At 42.6% G+C, this 12,746-nt stretch overlaps 1 protein-coding gene across 1 annotated transcript in view; it reads right to left on the bottom strand.

The window, feature by feature from the left end:
• Positions 1-12,746, bottom strand: part of LOC139416592 (pleckstrin homology domain-containing family A member 5-like) — a 112,150-nt gene that overhangs the window by 60,154 nt on the left and 39,250 nt on the right. Inside the window, 3 exon segments of the mRNA XM_071165446.1 lie at positions 2,725-2,797; positions 9,836-9,940; positions 10,079-10,202. Coding sequence (XP_071021547.1) covers positions 2,725-2,797; positions 9,836-9,940; positions 10,079-10,202 — 302 coding nt within the window.

The raw sequence follows: 12,746 nt of genomic DNA, 5'->3' as shown, positions 1-12,746 counted from the left end.
TATGTGTCGAGGGGCTAGGGTCAGCCTGTTATATCTGGAGTATTTCTCCTGTCTTACCCGGTGTCCTGTGTGAATTTAAGTATGCTCTCTCTAATTCTCTTTCTCTCTTTCTTTTCTTCTTTCCCTCAGAGGAACCTGAGCCCTAGGACCATGCCTCAGGACTACCTGGCCCGATGACTCCTTGCTGTCCCCAGTCCACCTGGCCGTGCTGCTGCTCCAATTTCAACTGTTCTGCCGGCGGCCATGAACCCTGACCTGTTCACCGGCGTGCTACCTGTCCCAGAGCTCCTGTTTTCAACTCTTTAGAGACAGCAGGAGCGGTAGAGATACTCCCAATGATCGGCTATGAAAAACCAACTGACATTTACTCCTGAGGTGCTGACCTGTTGCACCCTCGACAGCTACTGTGATTATTATTATTTGACCATGCTGGTCATTTATGAACATATGAACATCGTGGCAATTTTCTGTTCTAATCTCCACCCGGCACAGCCAGAAGAGGACTGGTCACCCCTCAGAACCTGGTTCCTCTCTAGGTTCTGACCTTTCCTAGCCACCATGATTCTTCACCTGCATTGCTTGCTGTTTGGGGTTTTAGGCTGGGTTTCTGTACAGCACTTTGAGAGATCAGCTGATGTAAGAAGGGCTTTATAATTTATTTTGAATTGATAGTTGAACCACTTACATATCTGTTCAATTTAACTCAAATTTAATGCAATTCCAAAGATCTGGAAATCAGCATTTGTCCTACCAATTTTAAAAGGGGGAGATCCAAATCTTTTAAATAATTATAGGCCAATCTCAAAGCTGTCACCCCTGGTGAAAATACCTGAAACCCTTGTTGTGAACAGCTAAAATAGTTTTATATACTAACTTGATTTTATCAATGTACCAATCGGGCTTCAGAATGAAGCATAGCACAATTACAGCAGCCATGAAGGTTTTAAATAATATCACTGAAGCCCTTGACAAAAATCAGCACTGTGTCTCACTTTTTATTGACCACTCTAAGGCTTTTGATGCACTTGATCATGCTAAACTGAGGCAGAGATTGTCGAGCGAAATGTAGGTCTTTCGGAGCATGCAGCTGCTTGGTTTGCTACAATCTGTCTGATAGAACTCAGTGCACTGAATTTGATGGGCTCATCTGTCTGTTAAATTGTCTGTCTGTAATGGTGTGCCCCAGGGCTCTGTACTTGGTTCCCTCTTATTCACTATTTATATAAATAAGTTAGACAAAAAATGTGCAAAATGCGCAATTTCACTTCTATGCTGATGATACTGTTATGTATTGTTGTGGCTCTCACAAAAGCTTTCCAGAACTTGCAAACTGCTTTTTATACTGTTCAACATACCTTGTGTCAATTGAAGCTTATCCTCAATCTGACAACTAAGCTAATGGTGTTTTCTAAAGCAAGAAATAGACCTCTGAACCTTTCACCTATTACTACCTGTCAGGGCAATGAGATTTCGACAGTAACCTCATATAATTATCTTGGAATTTTAATTGATGATGGTTAAATTGCATATTCAACAACTTACAAAAAAATTGAAGCTGAAGTTGGGATTTTATTTTAGGAATAAGGCCTGTTTTTCTTTTGAAGACAGAAGGACGCTAGTATCAGCTACATTCATGCCTTTACAAGACTGGGGATATTTTATATATGAATGCTTCGTTCAGTGTTTGAGATCAATTGACACCCTTTACCATGGAGCATTGAGATTTATTTTAAACTGCAAAACCCTTACTGCACTTACCCTTACTGCACTTTATATACAAGGGTTGGCTGGCCTTCACTAGTCAATCGTAGGCTCAGTCACTGGTATACTTTTTTTACAAAGCCATTTTTGTCACGTTCGTTATAAGAATCGGACCAAGGCGCAGCGTTGTATGCGTACATTCTTATTTATTTAAAGAATGAACACAGAACAAACTAACAAAGTGAAGCTATACAAACAAGTGCTGACAGGTAACACATAGACAAGATCCCACAAACACCAAAGGGAAATGGCTAGACATACAAAAATCCTAAACAATACAAAAACTAGCGTACCCACCCTAGTCACGCCACCCTAGTCAAACAGAGATATCTAAGGTCAGGGCGTGACAATTTTGGGTTTACTACCATTTAATTTGGCCATTTTTATTGTTCAGAAATGTGGTGGGTACTTCGTTCCTAGGACTTTATCCTGCTAACTGTTCCAAATGTCCGAACTGAATTTGGTAAAAGGGCTTTTATGTACTCTGCGCCATCGGCTTGGAGCGCCTTATAAAGTACTTTTAAACTGGAAGAACTTGTCCCGTTTTTAAATCATTGATGAAGGATTTTGAGGCTGATTCCCTGACTTGTCAATGTTTTTAAATAGCTGTTTTATGATTTTGTTATACTCTTGTGAATTCTATGTTTTTTTACTAGATTACCTGTAGTTTTTCATGTTGTCTGTCTGTAATTGTGCAGTGACTTGGTGCTGCCTATCTTGGCCAGGACACTCTTGAAAAATAGATTTCAAATCTCAATGAGTCCTTCCTGGTTAAACCAATAAATGTTTACTTCTGACAAGTTACAGCAAGAGATTCAAGACACCGTGAACATCAAAATGGCATTTCTGTACCAGACATTTGCAGATATAGGCAATAGAATCCAGGATGAGGCTAGTATCTGTTGTGATATATTTATGCTTACTGTTTAGAAAAAATATAGGTGTTCTTCATAGTGGACTCACCTCTGTAGTAGTACAGGCACATATCTGACAGCACAAACCACCTCTTCTTCCATAGCTTCATCCCCGTGCTGTCCTGAAACATAACAGAGGGACACAGAAACAGTCAGACCAAATTATGTCTCCGCAGCTCACCTACAACTAGTCAAAGACTTGATAATGTAGCAGTTGAATACATGTAATGGCTTTGGAACCCCAAGGAGAGGTTTGAGAAACTATCCTACATTCTGTAGACAATACCACTGATTCTGGTTATTTAACCCAACGAGTACAAAAAGAGAATAACTTGATTGTTACGATGTATTTCCTCTGAGTCACTCGTTCTAAGAGCTAGAAATAAAGATCATCAGACAGTCGTCTGGTGTTCTGTTCAGACGTAGAATGTGGTTACTGGTACTAAATAAAGAAGATTAAAGAAAGTCAGTTGTATACTCCAGAAGTGATAGAAACGTAAACAACCTTCCCCTAAGACAGGGTCATTGTTCTGTATTAAAATAAAAGGTACACACACACACACATAGTTCTGAGTTCTTTGTTAGATTTAGGTCCACCTCTATGCAGACACCATTCTGTATATTTGGACACTGTGTTAACTAACCTCCAAACGAGCTTCAATGCCATACAACACTCCTTCCGTGGCCTCCAACTGCTCTCAAACACTAGCAAAACCAAATGCATGATTTTCAACCGTTCGCTGCCTGCACCCGCCCGCCCGACTAGCATCACTACTCTGGACGGTTCTGACCTAGAATAAGTGGACAACTACAAATACCTAGGTGTCTGGCTAGACTGTAAAATCTCCTTCCAGACTCATATCAAACATCTCCAATCCAAAATCAAATCTAGAATTGGCTTTCTATTTCGCAACAAAGCCTCCTTCACTCACGCCGCCAAACTTACCCTAGTAAAACGGACTATCCTACCAATCCTCGACTTCGGCGATGTCATCTACAAAATAGCTTGCAATACTCTACTCAGCAAATTGGATTTAGTCTATCACAGTGCCATCCATTTTGTTACCATAGTGCCTTATACCACCCACCACTGCGACCTGTATGCTCTAGTCAGCTGGCCCTCGCTGCAAATTCGTCGCCAGACCCACTGTCTCCAGGTCATCTACAAGTCTATGCTAGGTAAAGCTCTGCCTTATCTCAGCTCACTGGTCACGATAACAACACCCACCCGTAGCACGCGCTCCAGCAGGTATATCTCACTGGTCATCCCCAAAGCCAACACCTCCTTTAGCCGCCTCTCCATACAGTTCTCTGCTGCCAGTGACTGGAACGAATTGCAAAAATCGCTGAAGCTGGAGACCTACATTTCCCTCACTAACTTTAAACAACAGCTATCTGAGCAGCTAACCGATCACTACAGCTGTACATCTGTAAATAGCCCACCCAATCTACCTACCTCATCCCCATATTGTTTTTATTTACTTTGCTGCTCTTTTGCACACCAGTATCACTACTTACACACCATCATCTCCTCATCATCATCTGCTCATCTATTACTCCAGTGTTAATCTGCTAAATTGTAATTACTTTGCTACTATGGCCTATTTCTTGCCTTACCTCCTCATGCCATTTGCACACACTGTATATATACTATTATACTATTATACTATATACTATTTTTCTATTGTGTTATTGACTGTACGCTTGTTTATTCCATGTAACTCTGTGTTGTTGTTTTTGTCGCACTGCTTTGCTTTATCTTGGCCAGGTCGCAGTTGTAAATGAGAACTTGTTCTCCACTAGCTTACCTGGTTAAATAAAGGTGAAATAAAATAAATAATAAACTTGAATAATAAAGCCACTCCACTGCAGTCCTTCTCCGGTATCACTGGATGCTGTGTTCAAAGGGCACTTCAGGCTACTGTTTGTAACAGGAGGGGGTGAGGTAAGGGGTTGAAAGAGAGGGCAACAACTGCCTCGGTTCGGAACTCTTTATTGGAAAACTAAGTGATGTTCTCCTTCTTGTTTAAACTCTAAACTCCTTAAATTAATCTAGGATTCCAGAACTACAATCTAGGACTCGATTCTGTAACCAGCACGGACCCCGAGTGATTTTAACTCACTCTCATTAACATTTAGTGGAAAATCCTCAGGCCACCAATGTTTATCCATCTGTAAACTTGCCTGGTGTGTGGTTGGCTGGTTCTGGTGGCATTACACTACAATACATAGACATATGCTCCTAGTACATTTGCAGATCAGACAAATACAAACATTCCCAGGTGGTATATGCATTTGAACATGTGGCATTTTTTTTTTCTATGGCAGGATTGAGATGTATTGAAATGCCTTTGTTCCAATAACAGAATCCACCACCAACCCAGCTCTCTTATGATTCTATTCCTGAATGTCATGTCTGTGCTTTGCGTTCATGAATGAGGTACCATTCCATTCTCAAACCGTCATGTTTGTCAGATAGATCACACACACGGCTAATAATAGAGCTTGGGCTGGGCGGGAAGAGAAAAATGAGGGTTGCGTCTCAAATGGCTCCCTATTCCCTACATAGTGCACTACTTTAGACCAGAGCCCTATAGGCCCGGGCTCTGGCCAAAAGTATTACACTATGTAGGGAATAGGGTACCATTTGGGACACATATTAGGCCTTCACAATGAATCAGTGTGACATCATGTGGTGCTCAGCCTGAATAAATTGAAGTAGTACTGCAGCCCTTTCCAGCGGAGAACAGAACTTCAATAGATTGCATGTTTGAATAAATGGAACCAGAGGAGAAGTGTAAATCCACCTCTCTCCCTCTGAACTTGAACTACTACAATCACCCCGAATGAAGTCCCCTTGAAGAAAAAACATTAACAAACTTGCACACACACACTTGCATGTGCATGCCCACACACCATCAGCTCAAATGGGGTCCCCTTCCAAACATCAGCTGCCAGCTGTTGGAGTGAAAGCCCTGGGTCTTGGGTCAACTGTGCACCGTAATCACAACTAAATGAGGAGGCCCTACTTTGTGCATGAGTGTAAAAGAATAAGAAGGACCCCTCTGGCTACCCGTCTCCCTTAGGCTCACCACTCTTCAACCTTGGGCCGCTATTCACAAATAGTCTCATCTCAGAGGAGTGCTGATCTATGATCAGTTATGCTTTTTGAATGATAATGAACACGATGAAATGGGCAGGGTGAACCTCATTCTAGATCAGCACTCCTACTCTGAGACGCTTTATGAGTACAGGCCTTGGTGTATGTAACCATGGAACTGTGATTAAGGAAACTGCTATTTAAATACTGCTTTGCATTGCTTGTTTGACTGACACACACACACACACACACACACACACACACACACACACACACACACACACACACACACACACACACACACACACACACACACACACACACACACACACACACACACACACACACACACACACACACACACACACACACACAAACACACTTTGACTGGCAGAGCAGAGCAGAAAGGCTAGAGGCTGTACAAGATCCTGTGCTGCCCGTCTTAAGACTGTTGATCAAACTCTGACAGCACAGTGAGGGAACGTAAGCCCCTCTATATTATTCATAGAAGAGAATGGCATAATAGGAGAGAACTTGAAAATAGTGTATATTTTGTGCTGTAGAGTGAAGATTTGAGGTACACTACATGACCAAAAGTATGTGGACACCTGCTCAACGAACATCTCATTCCAAAATCACGGGAATTAATATGGAGTTGGTCTCCCATTTGCTGCAATAACAGCCTCCACCCTTCTGGGAAGGCTTTCCACTAGATGTTGGAACATTGCTGCGGGGACTTGTTTCCATTCAACCACAAGAGCATTAGTGAGATCGGCCACTGATGTTGTGCGATTAGGCCTGGCTCGCAGTCAGAGTATTAATTTATACCAAAGATGTTCGATGGGGTGGAGGTCAGGGTTCTGTGCAGGCCAGTCAAGTTATTCCATAACGATCTCGACAAACCATTTCTGTATGGACCTCACTTTGTGCATGGGGGCATTGTCATGCTGAAACCGTAAAGGGCCTTCCCCAAACTGTTGCCACAAAGTTGGAAGTACAGAATAGTCTAGAATGTCATTGTATGCTGTATTATTAAGATTTCCCTTCATAGGTCCTCCCGAGTGGAGCAGCGGTCTAAGGCAATGCACTGCTTGAGGCGTCACTACAGATCCGGGTTCGATGCTGGGTTGTGTTGCAGCCGGCCGCGACCGGGAGACACATGAGGAGACGCTCAATTGGCCCAGCGGTTAGAGGAGGTTTTGGCCGGCCGGGATGTCCTTGTCCCATCGCGCTCTAGCGACTCATGTGGCAGGCCGGGAGCATGCACGCTGACACGGTCGCCAGTTGTATGGTGTTTCCTCCAACACGTTGGTGTGGCTGGCTTCCGGGTTAAGCGAGCAGTGTGTAAAGAAGCAGTGCGGCTTGGCAGGGTCGTGTTTTGGAGGACGCATGGGTCTTGACCTTCGCCTCTCACGAGTGCGTACGGGAGTTTCAGCGATGGGACAAGACTAACTACCAATTGGATATCACGAAACTAGGGAGAAAATTGGGTAAAAAAAACTACATCCGTGCACAGACCATTATTCCTCCTCCACCAAACTTTACAGTTGGCACTATACTTTGGGGCAGGTAGCGTTCACCTGGAATCCGCTAAACCCAGTTTCGTCCGTTGGACTGTGGACGATCATTCCAGAAAACGTGTTTCCACTGCTCCAGAGTCTTATGGCAGCGAGCTTTTACACCACTCCAGCCGACACTTGGAATTGGGCATGGTGATCTTAGGCTTGTGTGCTGTTGCTGGGCCATAGAAACCCATTGCTTCCAGAGGCAGTTTGGAACACGGACGGTAGTGAGTGTTGTAACCGAGGACAGACGATTTTTAACGCCCTACGCACTTCAGCACTTGGCGGTCCCGTTCTGTGAGCTTCTGTGGCCTGTCACAAAAACATCCAGAAAAACACATAAAAAACGTTATAAATTGATTTGCATTTTAATGAGGGAAATAAGTATTTGACTCCTCTGCAAAACATGACTTAGTACTTGGTGTCAAAACCCTTGTTGGCAATCCCAGAGGTCAGATGTTTCTTGTAGTTGGCCACCAGGTTTGCACACATCTGAGGAGGGATTTTGTCCCACTCCTCTTTGCAGATCTTCTCCAAGGTTTCGAGGCTGATGTTTGGTAACTCGAACCTTCAGTTCCCTCCACAGATTTTCTATGTGATTAAGGTCTGGAGACTGGCTAGGACCTTAATGTGCTTCTTCTTGAGCCACTCATTTGTTGCCTTGGCCGTGTGTTTTGGGTCATTGTCATGCTGGAATACCCATCCACGACCCATGTTCAATGCCCTGGCTGAGGGAAGGAGGTTCTCACCCAAGATTTGACGGTACATGGCCCCGTCCATCATCCCTTTGATGCGGTGAAGTTGTCTGGTCCCCTTAGCAGAAAAACACCACCAAAGCATGTTTCCACCTCCATGTTTGACGGTGGGGATGGTGTTTTTGGGATCATAGGCAGCATTCCTCCTCCTCCAAACACGGGAGTTGAGTTGATGCCAAAGAGCTCCATTTTGGTCTCATCTGACCACAACACTTTCACCCAGTTGTCCTCTGAATCATTCAGATGTTCATTGGCAAACTTCAGACGGGCATGTATATGTGCTTTCTTGAGCAGGGGGACCTTGCGGGCGCTGCAGGATTTCAGGCCTTCACAGCGTAGTGTAACACACCAATTGTTTTCTTGGGGACTATGGTCCCAGCTGCCTTGAGATCATTGACAAGATCCTCCCGTGTAGTTCTGGGCTGATTCCTCACCATTCTCATGTTCATTGCAACTCCACGAGGTGAGATCTTGCATGGAGCCCCAGGCCGAGGGAGATTGACAGCTATTTTGTGTTTCTTCCATTTGCGAATAATCCCACCAACTGTTGTCACCTTCTCACCAAGCTGCTTGGCGATGGTCTTGTAGCCCATTCCAGCCTTGTGTAGGTCTACAATCTTGTCCCTGACATCCTTGGAAAGCTCTTTGGTCTTGGCCATGGTGGAGAGTTTGGAATCTGATTGATTGATTGCTTCTGTGGACAGGTGTCTTTTATACAGGTAACAAACTGAGATTAGGAGCACTCCCTTTAAGAGTGTGCTCCTAATCTCAGCTCGTTACCTGTATAAAAGACACCTGGGAGCCAGACATTTTTTGTTTGTTTTTCTGTCCCTCACTGTGCAAATAAACCTACCATTAAAATTATAGACTGATAATTTCTTTGTCAGTGGGCAAACGTACAAAATCAGCAGGGGATCAAATACTTTTTTCCCTCACTGTATAGTGTAGGTTGAGGTCAGTTGTACCAGCTTTCCCAATAATCAAAAACAATTACATGTAAAATTACATGTCAAGACTCTGGGTGTATCTCAATATGCATACTAACGTGCTCCACACTCTCATGCTCCGATTGCATTCTCCGACGACGTACTCTTGAGCATGTTCTTGTGAGGACGAGAGTGTGAAGAATGCATAAAACATTACATTAGAGAAGCACTTGCACTACTGTATTACCTTACGCTTCACCTCCCTATTCACGTATCCTTCTTCCAGCCAGGACAATGGCAACAATAGACTAAACAAGATATACACAAAGCAAAAGTTTTACTTCATAATTATCAGCTACATATCTGAATCGTAATAATCTAGCTAGCCAGCTAGTTAAACAGGCAAAGATGGCCAGATTATGCATTATAGATTCTTCGTGGCTATCTGGCTAGCTAACAGTAGCAGCTAGCCAGTTAGCCCTATTGACTTATTATGGGCTTGTGATCTAAGGTAAGCATGCTAAAATTAGCACAGCATGTATTTATTAACGTATCAATATAAACTATTGTAGTCAGGCAACATTTCATTCCAAAGTCGGAATGTATTTTCTTTCGCTTCAGCTCAAATAATGGTTGATTTCAAGAATTTTTTTTGCCGTTTCGCATACTTTGATTTGGACTCATACTCAGACCCTCCAGTTCTCCAATTTGCGTGATCGGAGCATGGTAGTATGCATTTTGAGAAACACCCTTTGTCTCCCTGACTCATAAATTGATTCACTGTATACTGCTATACAAAGCCATCAACAACACTCACCTGTTTGTAAAGCCAGTTACTCTTGATTTCCGCTGCATTGGGGTTCCTTCTTATCAAGTTAAATCTCTTCCCAAAGTTGTGAATTTTTTTAGAGGATCTTGAGGGCTGAAAATGAGTAAATTATACACTCACATTGATGTTAAGTTATTCTAGAATCTAGATCATTATAGTTTGTCCCTTCATGTGTGTGTTTGTGTGAGTGTGTGTGAGCATGCGTGTGTGTGAGTAATCATGATAACTCACTCTTGCTGCGGGGCTACTGGGGTGAGTAGTGTAGTCTGAGCCGCCTGTGTAGTTGGAGGCCTCACTACTCATGGTGCTCATTGGGCACTCCTTCTTCTCATTCGCTGGGGCTTTGGGGCTGGACCTACACAACAAGAAATAAAAGTGGTAGGACATTTTCACAGATGAGCTCACATAATTCCGTATTCTACATATTAGAGGCATGTTTGATCTACATAAGATACTTCTCAGCAAAACTTTCTCGAAGCCTCTCAGAGTTGCTCAATTTGTCAGCCAGACTTCTACAGCCTATTTAAAGTTGTTAGAGAGACAAGACAGGGAAATGTATGTGCAGTGACATGGACAGAGTAATTGGCTTGATTCAGAGGGGCCATGTTGAGATTATAGCTGAGGGCTGAGGCTTTCAACTGCTGAAGACTGACTCCCTGAGCACAGTGTAGATGTGTTAAGTGAGGTCAATTTTACTGATTAAAAAAAGGGGGTCTTGCTGAAAGGCTGGAAAGTTTTAAAAGTAAAAATAAGGTTAAACGTCCATTTTAATATATACCCTTAGGGTTGATGGGACTCCTTGCAGTGAAATAACAGAAAGTTCTGTCTTAGCCTACAATCTGTAGCTATGGTACAATGTTGTGGTCTACAAGGAATGACACTATAAAAAGAGAATTAAACAAAAATACTGCAGTAAAAAAACAATAATGAATCTTTTGGATATATTGGGTTTCAGGTCAGTGAACAAGGACAGTCAGAAACCCTGGTTCCAGCTGCACTGTGGAGCAGTCTACAGCACCTCCTCATTCTAACTCAATTCAGCCATACAGTAGCCTAATCCATACTCGGACATATACTACCACTCGATACATCCACTCCTCCCTCCATCAACTCATCCACCCTTTGTTCCCTCCCTCAATCCACCAATACAACCCTCAGTTTATCCATGAATGAAACTTCAAAAACCCTTTAATATCAAACTCAGATTTGAGTAGTAAGTCTGCATGCTTTTGCTCAACAGGTAGGTAAACACAGAGTAGAGGGGTGAGCACCAGGAGGTTTACACCAACATACAATACTGGAGGGTCATACTGCAGTAGCCTAGCCCCAGATCTACTTGTGCTGAATACTGCCCTCCCAAGAAAACAGGCAGTAACTGCTCATAGCGTGGAACTGAGAAAAATGGCTTCAAAGTTTTTTAATTGTCCAGCCAAATTAATTATAGGGAGATCATTGGAGATGTAGTGTTCTGTTGCCTTACTATGAGTAAATGTTTTATTCATGTTGACCCTGACATCTGACATGACCTTTGACCCTTAAAACAGCAGTTACTGCCTTCTTCCTTGCCATGATACAGTATGTTATACATTGCAGTGTAATACGAAAGCAAAGAGCAGTATCTGCCATTTTAATTTGTTAGTTTACTATACTTCTCATTTATGCTATTTATCAAATAGCAGTGTAATTACTGACAGTGTAACAAAGTTGAAACTGCATCATTTGTGTGTCTTCCACTAAGAAACCAGTTGCAGTTGAAGTCAGAAGTACACCTTAGTGAAATACATTAAAACTCTGTTATTCACAATTCCTGACATTTAATCCTAGTAAAAATTCCCTGTCTTAGGTCAGTTAGGCAATGCTACCAAATACTAATTGAGTGTATGTTAACTTCTGACCCAAGGAATATGTGATGAAAGAAATAAAAGCTGAAATATAAAATTCTCTCTACTATTATTCTGACATTTCACATTCATAAAACAAAAAGTTTACCGCTTCATTTTATTAATGTGAAATGTCAGAATAATAGTAGAGAGAACGATATATTTCAGCTTTTACTTCTTTCATCACATTCCCAGTAGGTCAGAAGTTTATATACACTCAAGTAGTATTTGGTAGCATTGCCTTTACATTTCTTAACTTGGGTCAAACGTTTTGGGTAGCCTTCCACAAGCTTCCCACAATAAGTTGGGTGAATTTTGGCCCATTCCTCCTGACAGAGCTGGTGTAACTGAGTCAGGTTGTAGGCCTCCTTGCTTGCACATGCTTTTTCAGTTCTGCCCACAAATTTTATATAGTATTAAGGTCAGGGCTTTGTGATGGCCACTCCAATACCTTGACTTTGTTGTCCTTAAGCCATTTTTCCACAACTTTGGAAGTATGCTTGGTGTCATTGTCCATTTGGAAGACCCATTTGCGACCAAGCTTTAACTTAACTGATGTCTTGAGATGTTGCTTCAATATATGCACATAATTTTCCTGCCTCATGATGCCATCTATTTTGTGAAGTGCACCAGTCCCTCCTGCAGCAAAGCACCCCAACAACATGATGCTGCCACCCCCGTGCTTCACGGTTGGGATGGTGTTCTTCGGCTTACAAGCCTCCCCCTTTTTCCTCCAAACATAAAGATGGTTATTATGGCCAAACAGTTCTACTTTTGTTTCATCAGACCAGAGGACATTTCTCCAAAAAGTACGATCTTTCTCCCCATATGCAGTTGCAAACCGTAGTCTGGCTTTTTTATGGCGGTTTTGGAGCAGTGGCTTCTTCCTTGCTGAGTGGCCTTTCAGGTTAGGTCGATATAGGACTCATTTTACTGTGGATATAGATACTTTTGTACTTGTTTCCTCCAGCATCTTCACAAGGTCCTTTGCTGTTGTTCTGTGATTGATTTGCGCTTTT

The sequence above is a fragment of the Oncorhynchus clarkii genome, chromosome 1, assembly GCF_045791955.1.
Source record: "Oncorhynchus clarkii lewisi isolate Uvic-CL-2024 chromosome 1, UVic_Ocla_1.0, whole genome shotgun sequence".
Taxonomy (NCBI): domain Eukaryota; kingdom Metazoa; phylum Chordata; class Actinopteri; order Salmoniformes; family Salmonidae; genus Oncorhynchus; species Oncorhynchus clarkii.
This window is presented reverse-complemented; position numbering and strand designations above follow the sequence as displayed.